The sequence below is a fragment of the Tursiops truncatus genome, chromosome X, assembly GCF_011762595.2.
Source record: "Tursiops truncatus isolate mTurTru1 chromosome X, mTurTru1.mat.Y, whole genome shotgun sequence".
In the NCBI taxonomy this organism is placed as follows: Eukaryota; Metazoa; Chordata; class Mammalia; order Artiodactyla; family Delphinidae; genus Tursiops; species Tursiops truncatus.
Window position 1 is genome coordinate 127,459,138 of NC_047055.1, and position 21,485 is coordinate 127,480,622.

At 46.9% G+C, this 21,485-nt stretch overlaps 1 protein-coding gene across 1 annotated transcript in view; it reads left to right on the plus strand.

The window, feature by feature from the left end:
- Nucleotides 1-21,485, plus strand: part of LOC101337417 (polyprenol dehydrogenase) — a 327,160-nt gene that overhangs the window by 166,890 nt on the left and 138,785 nt on the right. Inside the window, exon 6 of the mRNA XM_033849920.2 lies at nucleotides 5,138-5,345. Within this exon, the coding sequence (XP_033705811.1) occupies nucleotides 5,138-5,345 (208 nt within the window). The remainder of the gene's footprint in view (nucleotides 1-5,137; nucleotides 5,346-21,485) is intronic.

Sequence of the window (21,485 nt, forward strand, 5' to 3'; positions counted from 1 at the left end):
TGGAAACTAGGTTATGGGTAGTACGTGGAGTTTCCATAATCGTGTTTGCCATGTGCTCATGGGTTACTGTCTCAGAATTGAACTTTCAAGGGAAGCAAATGGGACTTACTCATATGAAGTGAGCATCACACAGTCAGTTGTCTTACTGGAGTGGGACTGAGCCATCACACACACACACACACACACACACGCACACACACATATGGCACGGTATCCATCAAGGTAATCAATGAAGAGCTCCTTTCTTATAATAAGCTGTCCAGGCCGGTTGGTTTTTTCTGATCTCCAACGGCAAGAGGAGAATAATGTTTTCTATAACACGCTGAAAACACAGACCTCAGATACCCTTAATCATATCCACATTCAGGGTCATGTGTGTTTCCCTGGGGTTTTCCTTCAACAAGAAAGCTCAGTGAATTAATGGTTTTCAAGATATTGTCTTAGAAATCCCATAGTCATAGGCATGATTTCTCATGGGATTGAGGGAGTTCAGGAAACGGACTCCCCGTGAGACACGTAATGCGAAATGGTTTTCTAAGACAGGTGGGCGGTAGTTTACTCGTGGGCAGTAGAGAGCAGTGTGCAGAAGTAACCTTGACCACTCGTGTGGAAGTAGTTGAAACATCAAAGCATAGGATTAATACGGTGTAGGTCAAAGATGGTGGAAAGCCAGTGAGGAAAGCCATCTTTAAGATAGAATGGAATACACGCACACAAACATATATATATATACACACACACATATATGTAAATGGGTGTATATATATATATATATAGACACACATATAGACACAAATATGTATATATGAATATGTATACACACGTATAGAGACACATGTATATATGAGTATATATATAGACACATATAGACACATATACATATATATGAGTATATATGTAGACACAGATACATCTATGTATATATGAGTATATAGACACATATATGTATATATGAGTGCATATACACGTGTGATTACACATACGTATACACACATTCATATACATGTGTGATTGCACACATTCATGTACATATATGTGCGATCACACATATGTACACACATTCGTATACATATATGTGTCTATACAAATATACTCACTCAGGCAGTGTGATCAATGGCCATTTCTTGGTGGAGGGGAACACTGACATCACTATGGAATTGATTTTCCATTCTTCTTTGAGCTTTGTCATTTTTTTACAACCAATATATATTTCTTTTATAATAATGAAAAATTAATATTATCCTTAAAAAGTTCTCCCAAGGTATACCTTTGGTCCTACTGAAGGGGACCAGGACACGCTAGCCCCAAGTGTACCTCTTTGATACCTGCCATCTTTTGAGCTAAAGGCAATTGAGAACAAGCAGACCCAGGAAACGCTCTTTACTTCCCTCCGCCACCGCCCCCAACTGTCTAAAAAATACAGTATCAATTTACTGTTTTGTAAAGGAAATTTACATTTATCCAGGGATTTTCCATTTGTAGTAATGTCTCCATTCCAGGGAGAGAGCTACTCCTGGAGATGACTCTTTTCACCCCAGAGGCTCTTATTTGCATAACAAGACGGTCCTTATTCATATACACACATTTCTTCCCTTCCCATAACCTGCCGCCTCCACCCAGAATCCCAAAACCCCTTTTCCTTTGTTTACCCTAAGTTGGTATATAAGCCTCTATCATCTGGCCACCTCCCTGAATCACATCATTTTGGGAATTCCTATATGTATGTATGTAATTAAAACTGTTTTCTCTTGTTAAACTGTCCTTTAACAGTTTGATTTGCAGGCCCCAGGACAGAACCTAAGAGGATAGAGGGAAAAGATTTCCCCCCCTACAATACTTTATTAAAATGTAGATTTTACGTGTGTATATTTTAAAAAGTAGAAATATGTGGGTGTGCATTTATTGTCATAGGCAATAGTAACTTGTCTTTGATGAGAACTTGAAAACCTCATTTGCTTAGCGGCAACGTATGACCCGCTACATTCCTGGCATCCTGCTGAGCACGGGGGCACTAGCGGACCCTGTGCACTTAGCATCTGGTCTCAGGTGGCTCAGTGTAACTTCTTCAGTGGGTGTAGGTCGGCTGTCAGATCAATGCCAGGTGGAGACCAGGTACAGTCCTCAATCTTGTAAATGTCACACGCTGCTTACGTGAAACACAGGGATCCAAAAATCCAGTGTCCTCTTCCCAACCAGAAAGCCATGCTGCTTCAATTTAGGAATAGGCTTTCCCATCTCTAAGTAATGTTTTCCTAGTTTTTAATCAAGAACCCCTTTGAGGATTATCGAGTCTTTGATTCAGTACACAGGTTTGCATATGTTGTGTTCAAAATATCATTTTTCACCTTTCCTTCTCTTGTCTGTAAGGTAGAGAAAGTGATGGGGGTCTGACTGTGCCAACTCAAAATATGCCACTTTGACATACAGGTTATTTTGAGCTTCTGGAGAAGCAACAGGTGCAGAAGGGTGCCTTTCGGGAGCCTCCCTTATCTGACTAAAAGCAGAAACTTGTGAAAAATGAGGACTTCCCGACTCTTTGGGGTTTTCTCTTCTTTTCTATGAAGTTCCCCATACGTGTAAAGTGAGAAGTAACATTGGTATCCTTCTCTCTTTAATCTGACACTTGGTGGTTTAATTTGCAGACCTCAGGTACGGAACACAAAAGTACAGGAGAAAAATTTTTCCTCCCCGACAGAAAGCCTACCACAAGACTGTCTCTACTTTTGTTTCAGATCGACTTTCACATTCGTTATGAAGTAGTTACATCAACAGATTATTATCTATTGAAAACAAAGATATATTTTTATGGTTTCCGTTCTACCTTTTGACACCATTCATTACAAAAGCAACGTATTAAAAATCTCATGTTTCGAATCAAGCCATGCAGACATTTCCTGAATTTCTTCTACCTCTGCTTAAGTTTGTGGATTGATTCTCCCTTTCAGCTGCCTTCTGTCTGTTAAAATTGCAACAGTCTCTTCATTGTTTCAAACACCAAGTGTCCCTGCCATTCCTCCGGGCTTTATTTATAAACTTTCATGGGGAATCATGTCCTCTTGTGTATCGACTTTGATTCTTTTCCAGTTCTACGGTGGTTGTTTATTTATCTTTAAATCCACCAGGGAACCTCTCCTGAAATGACTTGTACTCTTGATTTTTTTTTCCTCCTGTAGAGAAATGTATTGACTTTCCCAGCCACATAGTATATTTCGAGAATTTCCGTTCTCTCTTCTCCATGCTACGGTAGGAAACTACAGTTACATCACTTGCCAGTTTACCCTTGAGGAATGCGCACATTTATGGTTCCCTCTCTTCTTTCTAAATTCGGGGTTCCTGTTCCCTCCCGAACAGCCCTGGCAATTCAGGAGCAGACGCGTGCACGTGAGGTCGACGTGGCCCAATTCCAAGGTGAAAGTTCAGCCTTTCTCTCCCCCCACTTAATAACTCCCTCTTTCCTGGAGCTCTCTCCTCTTCTGGGGGGAAGAGACAGGAGGAAACTGCCCAAAACAAGTATCTCGACGATAATTGGGAGGTTGTCGTGGATCAGAGGAGGGCGTCTGTGCTCAGAACTGCGCTATATTTTTGTCTTAATTCCTCCCTCCAACAGAAGACCTGTTTGGAATTCCTTTGGCCGACGCCCTGCGGCCAGCTTGTCCGGTGTCACCCTTGGCTGACTTGTTCTGAGTCATCTTTCAGACAAAAGACTTGGGGCTTCTTTTCAGCTTAAACTGCATGGACCCTAGGCCAAACCCCCGAGTTTGCCTGTGGCAAAGGGGGTTTGTGACGAGGGGCTGTGTGCTGGGCACACGGTGGGGACGTGCTGATGAGGAAGAAAGATGCTACCCAGGAAACAGCAGGAGGCCGGAAATCAGTCCGAAAAGGGGTTGATGTGGTTGTCACATAGGAACAGAAAAGCGCCCATGTGTGCAATTTATAGAGTTGAGGTTTTTCAGAAAGTCTCACGTGGCAACTAAGCGTACGAGGCTCGATTTCTGATACCCTTTCTTGTCCTGTTTTCTACGTTCTAATATTTCCCTTTTCCTTTCATTATTTTTTTCCCCTTCTGTGCTTTCCTTGGTCACATTTTCTCAGTTCGCTTTTCTGAATCATTTAGTCAAGTTAGTTCGTTTATTGCAATCTTTTTTTTTTTTTGGCTGCGTTGGGTCCTCGTTGCTGCACGCGGGCTTTCTCTAGTTGCAGCGAGCAGGGGCTACTTTTTGTTGCGGTGCACGGGCTTCTCATTGCAGTGGCTTCTCTTGTTGAGAAGCACAGGCTCTAGGGCTTCAGTAGTCGTGGCATGCAGGCTCAGTAGTTGTGGCTCACAGGCTCTAGAGCGCAGGCTCAGTAGTTGTGGCCTGCAGGCTCAGTAGTTGTGGTGCACGGGCTTAGTTGCTCCGCGACATGTGGGATCTTCCCGGACCAGAGCTCAAACCCGTGTCCCCTGAGTTGGCAGGTGGATTCTTAACCACTGCGCCACCAGGGAAGTCCCCATTTATTGCAATTTTTAATTCCTGTTTAGGAAGAGCCTTTGTCCGTTGAATTCCAAAGCGTGTTTTCTCTGCGTTTCACGCGACGACTCCGATTTCCTTCTTTTCATCTTTGTGTGAAACTCCCACGAGGGTGAATTCCATGGATGGATTTTCTCCCAACTTAGGAGACACCTCTGAGGTTGAAAGAGTGAAAGTAACATAGAATATGGGGCACATCCCACCGGAAGAAGGAACTCAGGTGGGGCTGTATTCATATCCCATAAAACTCAGGAAAAGGAGCTGCGGGCCTGAAGAAAGTGACTAAGCCCTAAGGAGTGGGAAACGATGTGTTTTGCCAGAGAGGCGTCCCGGGTTGTCAACACGTTGTGCCCCCCATAACATGATCTGCAACGACAGGAAGCTAAGATGGACAGGCTGTGTCCGAGTGGGACACGCATCAGGGCCTGTTTCCCGAGCGCTGAGCGTTCGGAGGAGAGCAAAACGCAGTCAGTTCTCAGAGATGGAAGCGATTCTCGTAAGACACTTGAACTCAGGTGCGTGTGTAGCTGCCCTCAGCCTGTAGCTGGGGGTTGCCTCCCCGGCCGGGCGAGGGGAGAATCGGCGCCAGACGCCTGCGTTTCACACCCTCTCCCGCTTTGCTTCTGCAGCAGCAGCTACTCGGCGCACGCGGCGTACGCCCAGAGCAAGCTGGCCCTCGTGCTGTTCACCTACCGCCTGCAGGCGCTGCTGGAGGCCACGGGCAGCGCCGTGACCGCCAACGTGGCCGACCCCGGCGTGGTGGACACCGACCTGTATAGACACGTCTTCTGGGGCACACGGCTCATTAAGAAGCTGTTCGGGTGGTGCTTATTCAAGGTAAGGCTGCGGTGGTCCGGTGTGTCGCGGTGGCTTGTGTGCTCCGAGCCCACGTGGGCGGAGTTTGGTTTCCCGAAGGGGCTGGGCTTTCTGTACTCGTGCCCGGGGCCAGGGGGGCGGTCCTCAGGACGATGAGAATCCTCGTGGCCTGGGAGCCCGTGGTCCCATTGCCGAGATAAGCACCGAGGCAGAACCCTCCCCTGTGTATCCACGCGGCATTTTTTTGTTCTTGTTGTTGCTGGAAAGGAGAAAAAGCGATTTCGGTCAGAGGCCGGCGGCGGGCTTGCATTTGCTCCCAAGGACCCTGGTCATTAGCGAGCGTGTCTGACTCGGGGCTGATGGATCTCAGAGGGTCATGTCTTGAAAGAGTAGGCGGCATCTGGGGTTGTCCTTCTGGGCTCTCCCTGGCCCTGGTTTGCACACTCTTTTTTTTTTTTTTTTTTTTTTTTTTTGCGGTACGCGGGCCTCTCACTGTTGTGGCCTCTCCCGTTGCGGAGCACAGGCTCCGGACGCGCAGGCTCAGTGGCCATGGCTCACGGGCCCAGCCGCTCCGCGGCATGTGGGATCTTCCCGGACCGGGGCACGAACCCACGTCCCCTGCATCGGCAGGCGGACTCTCAACCACTGCGCCACCAGGGAAGCCCTGGTTTGCACACTCTTGAAGGGCGTTGGAAGCACACCCGTCTGCCTCGAGAAGTGAAAGCCGTGTGTCTTCCCCTCCAGCCTCCCTCCGGTTCGGGATTAATCGCGTGTGCTTCCTGCTTGTGTTTGTGCCGCCCTGCGCGCGGTGTCTCCTTGGACAGAGCTTTGCTTCTCTTGTTATTTTCTGTTGGCGTACAATTGATGAACCGTGCGGTGTAAGCTTCAGGGGTACAGCACAGCGATTCAGTTACGCGTATACACGTGTCCACTCTCTCAGATCTGTTCCCATTTCGGTTGTTACGGAATATTGAGTAGAGTTCCCTGTGCTCTCCGGCAGGTCCTTGTTGGTTATCCATTCTACCTGTGAGAGTTTGCATCTGCTAACCGCAAACTCCCAATCTATCCCTCCTTCTGACCCTTCCCCCCATAACCGTAAGTTTGTTCTCTAAGCCTGTCAGTCTGTTTCTGTTTTGTAATTAAGTTCATTTGTGTCATCTTTTTTTTGAATATTATCTTAATTTTATTCTTGGAACATCCAAATGAGACAGACTAGTTGTCAGGTATTTTATGATAACAAGTACATTACAAAGTCCAAGCTTTTGAAATAAAGGAAGATAACTTATTAAAACCTTCTAAGTATCCCTGATTTACTGATAACTTTTAATGCAGAAGGAAATGAATAGGTAGGTGTCTGACGTGCAACTCATGGTTTCATTGCAAATACCTAGATTAGGTAAGCAATTGTTATTGGTTCCTAACTAAAAAAAAGTTGCAGAATATAAAACATATACACCATTTTCATATTTAGCATCTCATTTTAAGACCCATGTTTCTCTATTATTTTAATTAATTTATTTATTTATTCTTGGCTGTGTTGGGTCTTCGTTTCTGTGCGAGGCCTTTCTCTGGTTCTGGCGAGCGGGGGCCACTCTTCATCGCGGTGCGCGGGCCTCTCGCTATGGTGGCCTCTCTTGTTGCGGAGCACAGGCTCCAGACGCGCAGGCTCAGTAGTTGTGGCTCACCGGCCTAGTTGCTCCGTGGCATGTGGGATCTTCCCAGACCAGGGCTCGAACCCGTGTCCCCTGCATTTGTCATCTTTTTTTGGATTGCATATATAAGTGATACCACACGGTATTTGTCTCTGAGTTACTTCACTCCGTATGAGAATCTCTCGATCCATCCATGACATTATAGGTTATTGTAAGACAGTAGAGTTCCGTGTGCTCTACAGTAGGGCCTTGTTGGTTCTCTATTTTATATCCAGCCGTGTGGACATGTCAGTCTCGGTCCCACCAAAGGCCGCTTGGAGGACTCATCTGGGTCCCGCTGGACCTCAGCAGACCCCTCTCCACGGGGCATCGGACACCCAGGGCACAGCACAGCCATGGCCGGATGCCGGGGCGAAGGGCGGGCTCTCACAGTACACGTGAACCAGACCACAGGGGGTGAGGCCGGGAAGTAGGAGCTGGGGACACACAGAAGGCTTGGTGACACGTGCCTGCCGCCACGGCCATGGCTCACATGATGCCGAAGTGAGAAATGATGAACGCCAGGCCCCTCAAGTCCCTCCGATTAAAGGTTCCCCGTGTTTCTGTTTCGGTGTCCCTCCTGCTCCATTTTGCCCACGTGGAGTGAGCCCTGACAATCTAGTATGCACGGGTCTCTGGGTTGTTTTTTTAACATTTGACTCCATTTATAGTTATTAGAAACTATCATCTCTATTCCCGGTGTTGTACACGATATCCTTGGAGCTATTTTATGCCTAATCGCCTGGACCTCTTAATCCTCTCCCCCTGCATTGCCGTTTGGGGTATCTCTTTCTTGATCAAGCTTCCTTTCTGGTGCAGTTAGGTTGTGATCGGTTTTACCCTGATATGTGCAAAAATCATAAGAAAAATTAACATCCAGTCTGTCGCCCTCTGTATGAGCTACAAGCTAAAAGTAATTCCTTTACATACAGTTAATCCCCAAGTAACCCAGTGAGGCCCATAGAGGCCATGGTTGTCGTTGTTTTACCATCCACACTGGAAGCACAGGGATGAAATTACCTACCTGCCCAAGGAGGCCCTGTGCCCCCAGACACATTGGTGTTTCTGTGAGTATTTCTTGCTTTTCTTTATAAACATTGTTTTTTATTTTTGTATTTTTTTTTGCTTTTTATTGAAGTGTAGTTGATTTACAACGTTGTGTTAGTTTCAGGTGTACAGCAAAATGATTCAGTTATATGTATATATTTTATATATATAGAGAGAGAGATTCTTTTTCAGATTCTTTTCCATTGTAGGTTATTACAAGGTAGTGAATATAGTTCCCTGTGCGCTACAGTAGGTCCTTGTTGATTATCTATTTTATATATAGGAGTGTGTATCTGTTAATTCCCAAATCCTAATTTGTCCCTCTCCCTCTTTCCACCTTGGTGACCATGAGTTTGTTTTGTATGTCTGAGTCTGTTTCATAAATAAGTTCATTTGTATCATTTAAAAAAAATTAGATTCCACATATAAATGATCTCATATGGTATGTGTCTTTGTCTGCCTTACTTCACTTAGTATGATAATCTCTAGTTGCATCCACGTTGCTGCCAATGGCATTATTTCATTCTTTTTCATGGCTGAGTAACATTCCATTGTATATACGTACCACGTCTTTGTTATCCATTCCTCTGTCGATGGACACTTAGGTTGCTTCCATGTCTTGGCTGTTGGGTGTAGTGCTGCAGTGAACATTGGGGTGCATGGATCTTTTTGAATTAGAGTTTTCTCCAGATATTTGGGATTGCTGGATCATATGGTAGCTCTATTTTTAGTTTGTTAAGGAACCTCCATACTGTTCTCCATAGTGGCTGCACCAATTTACATTCCCACCAACAGTGCGGGAGGGTTCCCTCTTCTCCACACCCTCTCCAGCATTTATTGTTGGTAGACTTTTTAATGATGGCCATTCTGACTGGTGTGAGGTGATACCTCATTGTAGTTTTGATTTGCGTTTCTCTAATAATTAGTGATGTTGAGCATCTTTTCATGTGCCTGTTGGCCATCTGTCTGTCTTCTTTGGAGACATGTCTGTTTAGGTCTTTGGAGCGATTATTCTTTTAGGATAAATTTTTAAAAGCGAGTTTGTCTATCTGGAGGCTGTGCACATGTACAATGTGGTACCCAAATTCCCACAGCACATTTCTGCTGATAGTTTTCTAGTGTTTTGCCCCCAGACCGTATGTGGTCCCGTTTAACCCTGCGTTTTCTTCCCCGTTAGCAGCGAGATGGTGTGTTTACAGGACAGTGTCTGGCTCCTTACTAGGATTACGTCTTTCTTTCCTCTGACCGTCACCTTTCAGTGGGAGGTGCTGACCGGCTTTCACAGTCTTGGCGGGTGGACCACATTCATTTCTTCCTCACCACGGGGTCGCAGAGATTAGAAACAGTGATCGCCAGAGCCCTGGAGGGGAGGGTGGAAGCCGTAAATGACAGTGGTCGCCCTGAGTTCTCCACCACTGGGCTCTCCTCAGGGCAGCCTTTTGGGGCCACCCGTGGAACTCAGATTCTGACAAGTAGGAATTAACAGTTGCAGCCGGGCCCCAGCATGCAGCCAGCACCAGCTGTAATTACATCTTCGTCAGCAGGCCATCAAAACCCAGCTCTCCTGAATCACCCAGTTCCCCTTTGTGGTTCCGTTCAAAATCGAATTTCCTTTTGTGCATGTGACAACTTGTGCGAATTGTTGGTTCTTGTCCTGTGGGGACACTTATCTGTGTGTGTGCGCGTGTGTGCGTGCGTGTGCGCGCGCGTGGCGGAGGGGAGGTGATGATGCAGAAAAAGCTTCTCTGTATATTAGGGACATAATCACTTGTTTCATCTTCCACGATGAATTCTTGTGCCTTCGGTCTTAGAGAAAGTACTTTTTGCCAGAATGAGTCAAGGGGTTAACATTTTTTTTTTCTTGTTGTAAATTGTTCCGTTGTTGAACTTTCATGGTTTCTGGGCTGACGTGATTAGAAATTCCCCTCCAGTATTTTTACCTGTGGCAACAACTGAATCCTTAGCCTAGGTGATGTCCGCAGGGGGTGATGTAGGAGGACCCCAGGTGCTCATTCCTGTTCAAACTGGGAGCCCTGTGTCCAAGGGTCCATCCTTCTCTGCTGACCGCACACCATGACGATGACTAAAACCGCCAAGCGTGACGCTTACTAAAGGGGTTTCCTAGAAACCTGCCCTTGCTTCCGTCTGTTCTGAATTTACTCTTATCTACACTATCACCCTCTTGTCCTGCCTTTCCTGACTCTGAACTGAGTATCTTTCCAGACCACCTTTTAGATGATTCTGCAAATTGAGAAAAGCAGCATGTAGGAGGAGGGGGTCTCCTGTGCAATCATTTGCTCACATGTTTTGTACATTTTGGTGGTGTTCCTCTTTTCACAACCGATATAATCATCGTAAGAAAACTTAATTTGGGAGGGGGAATTTTTTTTTTTATTGGTGTATAGTTGCTTTCCAGGATTGGGTTAGTTTATACTATACAGTAACCTGAACCAGCTGCATGTGTACATTGATCCCCTTGGTGGGAGGATGTTTGATTTAATTCAGGATTTCGGACAGAGCTGCTCTCTGTCTGAATATAGGTCATTTCTGGGTTTGACCATGTCTTTCTTGATGCTTGCGATACTGTGTTTTATAATAAGAAATATGTGTTTGGTCCTTGTCCCCATTTCTGGCACAGAGCTCCTAAAACCCTTGGAGTTTCCCAAGTGTTGAGAGCCTGAAAGGTGTCTCTTGTTATGTTCATGAGGTGTGCCCTTTGGAACTCACTCAAGGATGGTAGCTGGTTGCCAGGGAAACCAACCAGCAGCTAAAGGGTTGGAATTTTCATTCCCACCCCCTGACCTCTCGGGACGGGGAGAGGGGCTGGGGGTTGAGTCCATCACCAATGGCCAATAATTTAATCAATGGTGCCTGTGTCATGAAGCCTCCATGAAACCCCCAAAGGTCAGGGTTCAAATAGTTTCCTAGTTCGTGAACACGTGGCGGTACCAGGAAAGTGACAACCTGGAGAGGGTTTGGGGGTCCCCTGCCCCCGCCCCAGATCTCACCCTCTGCATCTGTCCCATCTGGCTTTTCCTGAGTTATCTGCTATTATAATAAACCAGTGATCTAGTGAGTAAAATATCTCCTGACTTCTGCGAGCCATTCTAGCAAATTAACTGAACCCCAGGAGGGGTCATGGCAACCTTCCATCTATAGCCGGTTGGTCCGAGGCACAGGTGACCACCTGGCGTCGGAATTGTGGTAGAGGGAGGGGTAGTCCTGGGGGACTGAGCCCTTCCCCTGTGGGGTCTGAGGCTACCTCCAGGTAGATGTGTCAGAATGGAGTTGAATGGTAGGACACCCAGCTGGAGTCGCAGAATTGCTTGTTGGTCTTGGAAAAGCCACACTTGGGAACTGGTGATCAAAATCTTAGAGCTTTTCAGAGGTGCCTTATGAATTCTCCATAAATGCCCATATATTTATTGCATTTATTCCTAATTATTTCATGAAATGCTGATGTTCGTTTCGGTTCTGAATAGGGTTTATTAAAAATGTTACAAACTCGGAACACATCAGAATAAAATATTTAAAAGTCAATAATAAATGAGCACACGTCATCACAGCATCTGCCACGCCCTGCTTTTCTCCAGAGGCACATTCCTTCCTCCCCCGAGACGTAACCCCTATCCCAGGTGTGGTGTTACCCATTCTCCTGTTTCTCATTACGTGGGTGTGTCTCTGAAATTTAAGTTTGCATTTTTTCATCCTGACATGAGTAGAGTAATGTCTGTGATGTACTTTCTTTCGACCATAAATTTGTTTCCTGGGGTCGTTGTCATAAATGACCACAAATCAAGTGGGTTAAAACCACAGACATCCACCCTCCCCCATCCTGGAGACCAGACGTCTGAGGTCAAGGTGTCCCAGGGCCGCGCTCCCTCCGGAGGCTCCAGGGGAGGGTCCTTCCCGCCTCTTCCAGCGTCCCTGGGCTCGTGGCCGCGTCCCTCCCGTCTCTGCCTCTTGTCTTCACGTGGCTTCTCCTCTGTGTCTGGGTCTCTCCTGTTCTGTCTCTTAGAAGGACCCTTGGATGTAGGGCCACCTCATCCAGGAGGATCACATCTCGGAACCTTCATGGCTGCAAAGACCGCATTTCCAAATACAGTCCTGTTCAGGGACTAGGGCTTCAACATGTCTTTTGAGGGGTCACAGTTTACCCCAAAGCACTTAGTATTAAATGTCGGCGATCTGCCCATGTTGATACATGTAGAAGTAGGTTATTGCTTTCCATCCCTGTGAAGTCGTCCCCCTGCACATACATCATGGTTCAGATTCATTCTCAGGGTCAAGGACACTTGGGTTCTTTCCGGTTCTTTCCTGTTACCGCAGCTTTGCCATGAAGGGTCCTCCATGGATCTCCGCATCTCACTTTCTCTAGGGAATATCACAGGCAGTGACATTTTAAGGCTAGAAGCTTCTCACATGTTCACGTTTCCTGGGAATTCCATTTGGTTTTCCCAGTGCACAGTCCAGGGACTGAGAATTCCCAGGGGTTTACATCTTCATCATATGCGTTAAGTGTTGGACTTTTCAGTCTTTGCCAGCTTGGGTCCACTGCCGAGCTCTTCAGTCCTGGAGCAGGAAATGGCGTTTGCTGTGTTTTAATTTGCATTTGCATTTTCCGCAGTATCCTTGTGGGTGAACGGTGTCCGTGGGATTCTTTGGCCTCTGGACGCTGGCTTCTGGGAAATGCCTCTTCCCCGTGTTTCTAGGGGGTGTTTAGCCTTTGTGTTTTGGATTCATCTCTGTTCTTTATTCTGTCTGTTGGTTTGTATCGGTTATGTATGTTGCCGATACTTTTTCCTTTGTATTTTCTGCTTCAAGAACATACAAGAAAGTAATATTGTATGGTTATAACCAAAGATATTGGAACATAGGAGAAAAATACTTTGAAAAACAAAAAAATAGATACATGTATATCTGTGTGTATATCTGCACACACGTACATATACATGCATACATATAGATGGAGTATGTGGCATATATCATTTGTGGAATGCACGTTGATTTATAACTTCCTAGATGCACATAGTTATATGGAAGATTATTCAAGGGACATGATTCCTTCTCAAGTAATTTTGATATGTTAAGTACGGGGCTTCCCTGGTGGCCCAGTGGTTCAGAATCCACCTGGCAATGCAGGGGACACAGGTTCGAGTCCTGGTCCGGGAAGACCCCACATGCCGCGGAGCAACTTAGCCCGTGTACCACAACTACTGAGCCTGCGCTCTAGAGCCCGTGAGCCACAACTACTGAGCCCACGTGCCACAGCTCCTGAAGCCTGCGCGCCTAGAGCCCGTGCTCCACAACAAGAGAAGCCACTGCAATGAGAAGCCCGCGCACCACAAAGAAGAGTAGCCCCCACTCGTGGCAACTAGAGAAAGCCCGCGTGCAGCAACAAAGACCCAACGCAGCCAAAAATAAATGAATGAATAAATTTATAAAAAAAGAAATATTGAGATTCCAAAATTTCTATCCCATTATCAGAAGAATCACATTATAACGGCCTCACTGATGACAATGTTCAGTATACTCTGAGCCTGTACTGCCTGTGGTGATGGCTTTGTGATTCATGGTATGTGGGAACGTGGAAATATAATTTCAAAATATAGGAAAACAATGTTAAAGAAAATAAAGTCTATTTCATTTTAAAAAAACAACAAAAAAAGACAGAAACGTGATTTTACCAATTCCACCCCTGACATCTTCTACTTCCTAATAGATTTTCAGTCTCAATTTTTTTTTAGCCATATGCTTATTTAATCTGCATATATGGATCAGACTCTCTCCTTTGTGTGCTGCTTTTGGAAATGTCCCCATCTACTCTCTAGGCAATTAAATAGTAGCTCATGTATCATTTGTCCTGGTAGCTAATTTGTTATTTTGAAGGGAAAACATCTAATGTTTCTCTCTGAAGAATACTTATACCTATTGTCCTTTGTATATTATACTTGATCGTATGCTATGTTGTATATCATTCCTATCTTGCTTTTTTTTTTGAGAAATTTATATATTTATGTTTGGCTGCGTTGGGTCTTTGTTGCTGTGCGCGGGCTTTCTCTTAGTTGCGGCGAGCGGGGGCTGCTCTTCGTTGTGGTGTGCGGGCTTCTCATTGTGGTGGTTTCTCTTGTGGCAGAGCTCGGGCTCTAGGCACACGGGCTTCAGTAGTTGTGGCGCACGGGCTCAGTAGTTGTGGCTCACGGGCTTAGTTGCTCCGCGGCAGGTGGGATCTTCCTGGACCAGGGCTCGAACCTGTGTCCCCTGCATCGGCAGGCAGATTCATAACCACTGCGCCACCAGGGAAGTCTTCCTATCTTACTTTTTAACAAATAAAGTATCAGTTTAATTTTATAAAGACCTGACCTACGGGGCACAGGGTTAGACAACTGTGGGTCGGCTGCATGGTTTTGAGAATAAAGTTTTATTGGCACACGTGGCTGCTTTCGTGTTACAAAGGCAGAGTTGAGAAGTTACAACAGAAACCGAAAAGCCCACAGAAGTCAAAAGCATTTCTTGTCTGGCCGTTTGCAGACAAAGCTGGCTGGCTCTGACCTAGACAGGGGACTGCATTTTAGTTTCCTTTCCTCCCTTATGTGGGTGGTGTGGGTCAGTACATTCCCTAGAAGGGGTGGTCTTTATTTCTCGAATGATTCTGACCGTCGTGGAGCCTCATTCTGTGGGATTCTGTTCCCCAGCGACTTCACTGCGCACTTGCTTAGTGATATTTATCCTGGAGCTGGAGATCCCCTTTCTGTGCTGTTTTTTGACAAGTGTGGATGGTAAAGTTTTGATGATTTGTTAAAAAAAAAAAAAAAAGAAAAGAGAGAGAATTAAGAAGCTTTCTATTTCCTGCCCCCTTTGCTTCGGAATAGTCTAATTGTCATGAGAAGCTTTTGAAAAGTGGAACGATTCCCTTTGAAAACTCTCAGGGTTTGGGAGTTTTCAGAAAAGGAATTCTAAGTCCGCTTTCAAAATGCCTTCCATGCTTGTTGCTTGCTTGAGGGCTTCTTCCTCTTCTGTGGTTAGTTCCGGCAGCATCCTCCTATCGGTAGAACCGTCTGTTTCCAGTGTTAGACTTGCTGTGTTTTTACTAAACCTCTTTCCTCCAGCTCGGGAATGCTCCTGATTCCAGTTGAATGAAGTCAGCTACTCCCCTGGGCTCCGTTTAGACCTTCATTAGCTCTTTTCAGTTTGCTTTTTCTCAGCTCACCTTTTAGTCTCTCAATTCTCAAGCAAAGGATGTTAAAATTTTTCAAATTCTGCGTTCTTTCACTAGCAAAACATCCACGCTGAGACGTACTCCCTATTCCCCCAGGAATCCCTGTGCATCCCGACAGAGGACGTGGTGTTCTTTCTTTGTGGTCCAACGTTGAGGTGAAGCTTGCGCCTGCGAATCATTTGTTAAAAATCTTTTGATCATCACATGCACATTTGGGTTTAAAATGTGCAACCACAGGGCACTGAGTAATGGTGCTTTTATATATAAGAGAGGAAATATGGAAACGGTAGCATTCCGTAGCGGAAGCCTATTTGTTACCATGGTAATAAAGCAAAAGTGATGTGAGTTGTAAAAAGAAAAATGTTGTAGGACAGTGGCAGGCTCTGATGTCACCTTTGTAATGATGATTGTATGTCATCATTATACGTATTATTTCGTTACACGTACGTGTGTGTGCATGCATTGTGTGAAGTCTTCAAGGGTGTGCCCTCAGTCCCTGGGGGGCTGGGGGAGGGGGTCTAGAGGATTTATGTGTCTTTATGTCCCTTTATGTCATTTAATGGCATTCTTTTCTATCACTCCGAAACCTCTATTCTACACGTTATCAAAAGCCGTGGACTTGATTCCAAATTCAGAGCCGGTCCCCTGGGTAAACCAGTTAGTACCTTGAAACAACCCAGCAGGCTGATACATTCATAAAGATGAGAGGCTTAATTGGTTCTTTCTACAAGCAAGTCAAGACCATTCCATTTGTCTGTGCCGTAGGGTCAGGGAAGGTCTTCAGAGGGAGTGAGTGCCCTTCAGGCATCTAGGAAGCAGTCAGTAGCGTCATAAATCAAATCTAGCTCCGATACAGAAAACCTGCATCTCCCAGAGGCCGTCGGGCCCTTGCATTTGGGGGTGTCATCCTGGCTGCCTCCCCCCACCCCCTCAAGGTCAACGCGTACCACGAAAAAATCGTACCACGGTTTTCAGTGCTGACTGCCTCTGGTCCCCTGGTCCGGGCTCCTGTCCAGTAAGCCCTTTGAAATTCCCTTTAGCAGGTCTCCAATTACAAACGATCACGTCTCCCCTGTGCAGTGTGCCCTTGTCAGGATAACATATATGGCTGGCCGTGGTTGGTTCCCTTCACCGTGCATCGAAATCTGTCCAGTGAAGACGGATCGGAAAGTCTGGTTCTCGGATGGATGCGCTCAGCGGCTGAGAGGCCTGGTTAAGCACCTCAGGGACACACGTCCAGGGAGCCTTCTGTCTCACCTCTGCGTCCTGAGCTGCTCCGTTGTCGGGGACCAAGCATCCAGGTACAAGCACGCTGTCCCAGCAGCTTAAGACATGTGACACCCCCAGTTGACATTCCATCATGTCCTAGGGACCCGCCATCCATGACTCCAGGCTCCTTGGAGGTCAGCCTCTCGCCGGAGATGCTGGTGACCCAGGGGAAGCCCAAGGTCATCACAGCGGTCCTCATAAGAGAGGTTGGGGGGCTGAGGGTCAGAGAGGGAGAAGTGACGGCAGAAGCAGAGGTCATGGCTTCCTGGCTTTGAAGGTGGAACAGAGGACCACGGGCCAGGGGATGCAGTGGCCTCTCAGAGCTGAAAGAGGCAAGGAAACACTCTCCCCACGACACCTCCAGAAGGAATACAGCGCTGCCCGCACCTGGATTTTCGCCCAGATCCACTGTATGCTCCCGACCTCTTAGAATTGGAAGAAGATGATACCTTTGTGCTGTTTTGAGCCGTGATTTTGTGATAGTTCCCAAGAGCCCCCAGAGGAAATTCATACACTCCCCTCTCTCCTTAGATCTCAAGTGTCCAGACCATCACCTTGTGGCTTTTTAAGCTCCTTGCCTTCAGATCCTGCCCTTCTGGGGCACGTTGATAAGACTCACCTCTCAGGTGGGCGCCTGCGTCACCTACCTGTGCCGGGCGCTGCCCCGGACGCCACGAGGGAGTCCTTCTTGAAGCATCAGCCCCTCCCGTCCTGATGAGACCTTTGACGCACGTCTTAGAAACGCCCAGATGACGCCCACGACGTGCTGGATGTCGCACAGCACTTTGTAAACATCGGCGTGTTTAATCTGTGTTCCAAGACCACGGGGCGGGCACGAATCCTGCCCCCAGTTTACCAAGGGGAACGTGGAGGGATTTTTTTTTTTAACATTAGAAACGATTCGGTTTTATGAATGAACATATATTAAAATTCACAGTTTATAGTATAGTCTAAATAAAGTCTCTCAGAAATCCACTGTAGGGTCCTTGATCGAAGCAAAGGTGACAAGCTTTCGAGAAACATCCTTGTCCTTCCGATACCGTGATCTGAGGATGGTGCACGTCACGCACCAGGCATGATGGAGTGTGTTTCCTGGGTGCCGTGTGCTGGGAGATGCATATCGGATTCTGAATAGACAGGAAGGTGCTCTAAACAGTGCTCCCTCTGGGATAAATAACATCTCCCATTTTCTATACACCTTAGGGAAAAAAAAGATCACATCACCTCAGATGGGATTCCCTAGGAGGCATGGAGCAGGGAGTTAGGGTGTGATGTCCTTCAGACTCGTGACATCTCTCTGCACAGAGCTGTGAAGACAGTTAATAGGGCATCGGGAGGTATGTCCCAACATCGTACCAGGCAGTGGGTACTCCCTTCCTCAGCAGTCTTCATGAGTGCTGAAAGGAGGAGGACGGTGTCAATGATCTGCCCTTGCAGTGGACGCAGGACACGAAAGGTGCAGCCCTTGGAGGGGGTTGAAGGCTGGGCTAAGGTCCAAGGAGCCTGAACCAGGCTGGGACCATCAGTGATGCAGAAATAGCTCAAGATGAGGGTGGCCATACTGTCATTTCTCCCTTGTCTGCTGGGTCCCTCATCAGAACCCCAGATCCCCACAAACGGTGTGAGCTACCCCCATCTCCATTCTCCCCAGGACAACTGGTCCCAGCCCCAATGAGTGTCTTAGATGTTGGGTCTGGACCTCCTCCCAGGACGCCCGATAACAGATGTCAATAGTGGTGTTATTACAGGTGGCCAGTAGGCACACGAAAAGATGCTCAACATCACTAATTATTAGAGAAATGCAAATCGATACTACAGTGAGGTATCACCTCACACTGGTCAGAATGGCCATCGTTAAAAAGTCTACAAATAACAAATGCTGGAGAGGGTGTGGAGAAGAAGGGAGCCCTCCTACACTGTTGGGGGGAATGTAAGTTGGTGTAGCCACTATGGAAAACAGTATGGAGATTCCTCAGAAAACTAAAAATAGAGCTACCATATGATCTAGCAATCCCACTCCTGGACATATATCCAGACAAAACTCTAATTCAAAAAGATACGTGCACCCCAGTGTTCATAGCAGCACTGTTTACAATAGCCAAGACATGGAAACAACCTAAATGTCCATCAACAGAGGAGTGGATAAAGAAGATGTGGTACATGTACACAGTGGAATATTACTCAGCCATAAAAATGAACAGAATAATGCCACTTGCAGCAACATGGATGGACCTGGAGATGATCCTACTGAGTGAAGTCAGTCACACAGAGAAAGACACATACCATGTGATCTCACATGTGGAATCTAAAATATGGCACAAATGAACTTATCTACCCAACAGAAACAGACTCACAGACACAGAGAACACAGTTGTGGTTGCCAAGGGGGAGGGGAGATGGGGGAGGGATGGGTGGGAGTTTGGGATTAGCAGATGCAAACTATTATATATAGAATGGATAAACAACAAGGTCCTACTGTAGAGCACAGGGAACTCTTCTCTATCCTGTGATAAACCATCATGGAAAAGAATATGAAAAAAGAAAGTGTCTGTGTGTATAACTGAGTCACTTTGCTGTGCAGCAGAAATTAGCACAGCATTGTAAATCAACTATACTTCAAAAAAAAACCCCAAAACAGCGATGTTGTAGGATCAGATGCACCCAGCCTACAGAGCAGCCCGTGGACTGGAGGGCGTGGTGGGATGGCCCTGGGGTCTGGTTAGAGGCCGGTGCAGAGGGGCAGAAGGAGTTCATTTTGAAAATGATTCTAGAGACCAAGTCAGCCGTCTTGACTGCTTGCCCGTGGAAAGTGAACCAAGAAAGACTCGGGTCATTTGGGGTTTCTGACTCAGGGAAGTCGGGTGCATGGTGGTGGCTGTCCAGGAAATGGCGGAACTGGCAGGTGGGGATGGAAGGATGATTGACCCTGAGGTGTGTCCGTAGGGTCTCTACCTCTGGGTGCCAGCTGGGCTGCTCTGAGCGTCTGTGTGCAGCTCAGAGGTGCAGATGGAATTTGTGGTTGCAAACATGCAGGCAGGAAGGGAGGCGACCCACGAGGCCGTGGGTGTGGGTGACGCACCCATCATGACTGATGAGGAAGATGGGGAGGGTTGGAGTCTCTGGAAGAAGCAAGACCTGGCCGTTCCGTGCAGCACCTCCCCTCCGTCCTCTCTGCCCCTCATTTTCGTAATTTGTTAATTCTGGATAATACCATCTCCTAAGACTGTTGTGAGCATTGCTGACATAATACGTGGGAAAGCATTTGCAACACTGTAAAGCCCTGGATAATTACGTAGTTATAAGGCGTTCGTGTTCCCCTCTCACCGCACACAGCTCACGGCTCTGTTATGCACAGTGCGAACCCCACCCTCTGCTCTCTTTCCTTCGCTTTATTTTATTTATTTAGTTTTTGTGCGCTTGCACCCAGCCCTCGACCCATCACCTCTGCTGGTTTTCCGCTCCAGGGGCGCGGGGGCTCTTATCTAAATGATCTCTCTTGGCTTTTTGGCTTCATGCAGAGAAAAACTTCAGCTGTAAATACGCGGTGTCTCCCCAGCCCTGCGCCCCAGGCCTCCGGCGTGCGTCTGTCCTTCAGGGATTCCGAAGCCTCTGATAAAAGCCACCCTGTTTGCTACCGGGGTTTGGCCTCACATTTGAGACATCTCTGCTTTCTTACAAGTCTCCAAGAGGATCTTAGTTGTTTTTTTTTTAAGCTGCAGGTAAAATGGGAGATGTTGTTTATCCCAGAGGGACCACTGTTTAGAGCATCTTGTTATCGATTCAGAATCCGACTCTCATTTCCCAGCCCATGGCACCCAGGAAACACACTTCCTCATGCTTGGAAGAGCTCCTATCAATGACAAGTGAACAGGGACAGGTAATCCAGTTGTGCTGGGAGCTGCAGCAGGTGTACCTGGGAGGTACAGCCTTCATTTAAAAAATCGTAGGAGGTACCGTCCTCAGGTCCACGGTGTCATCAGAACAAGGATGTTTCCCGAACGCTTGTCATCTTTATTTTGATCAAGGATCCTGCAGCGGATTTTTGAAATGCATTATTTAGACGATGAACTGTGAATTGAATATGTGTTCATTCATAAAACTGAATCGTTTTTAATATGTTAAAAAAAATCCCTGCATGTCCTCCTCTGTAAATTAGAGGCTGTATTTGTGTGCACGCCGTCGTGTTGGGATACAGGTTAAATGTGCCAACATTTACGAAGTGTTTTCCAATATCCGGCACAGCCTGGGTGCCACGGGGATGTTTCCGAGACGTGTTTCGAAGGCATCATTAGGAATGGGGGTGGGGGATGCTTCAGAAGGATTCCCTCGTGGTGTTCAGGGCAGCGCCTGGCACACGTAAGTGCTGCAGGAGTTTCTGCTGCTCCCACCGAAGCTGCTTGGACCAGTACCATGACCTTTTTTGTCTGTTGGGTTCTAGCTCAAAAGGATTTGGGGAAAGGGGTGCTGGTTATTTCCTCTTCATGCTTTTTGGATAACCTGAAGACATCCTCGTTTAAATATAGAGTTGGGACATGTAGTCATCAGCTCAGGCTGCCCCAGTAGAACACTGCAGACTGGGCAGCTTAAACAACAGACATTTGTTTCTCCAGGTTTCGGAGGCTGGGAGTCTGAGATTACGGTGTGGGCAGATTAGTCCCTGGCGAGGCTGTCTTCCTGCCAGCCTACAGATGCCGCCTTCTTGCCGTGTCCTCACGTGGTGGAGAGGGAGCTCTGGGGTATCTTCTTTGCTTTTAAGGACACTAAATCCCATCCTGGGAGCCCCACCCTCATGACCTCATCTAACCCTAATCCCCTCCCAAAGGCTCCATCTCCTAATAGCACCCCATCGGGGATAAGAGCTTCAGTGTATGAACTCGGGAGTTGCACACATTCCATCCATAGCAGGACGTATGCATTCACTGGACACCTGTTTAA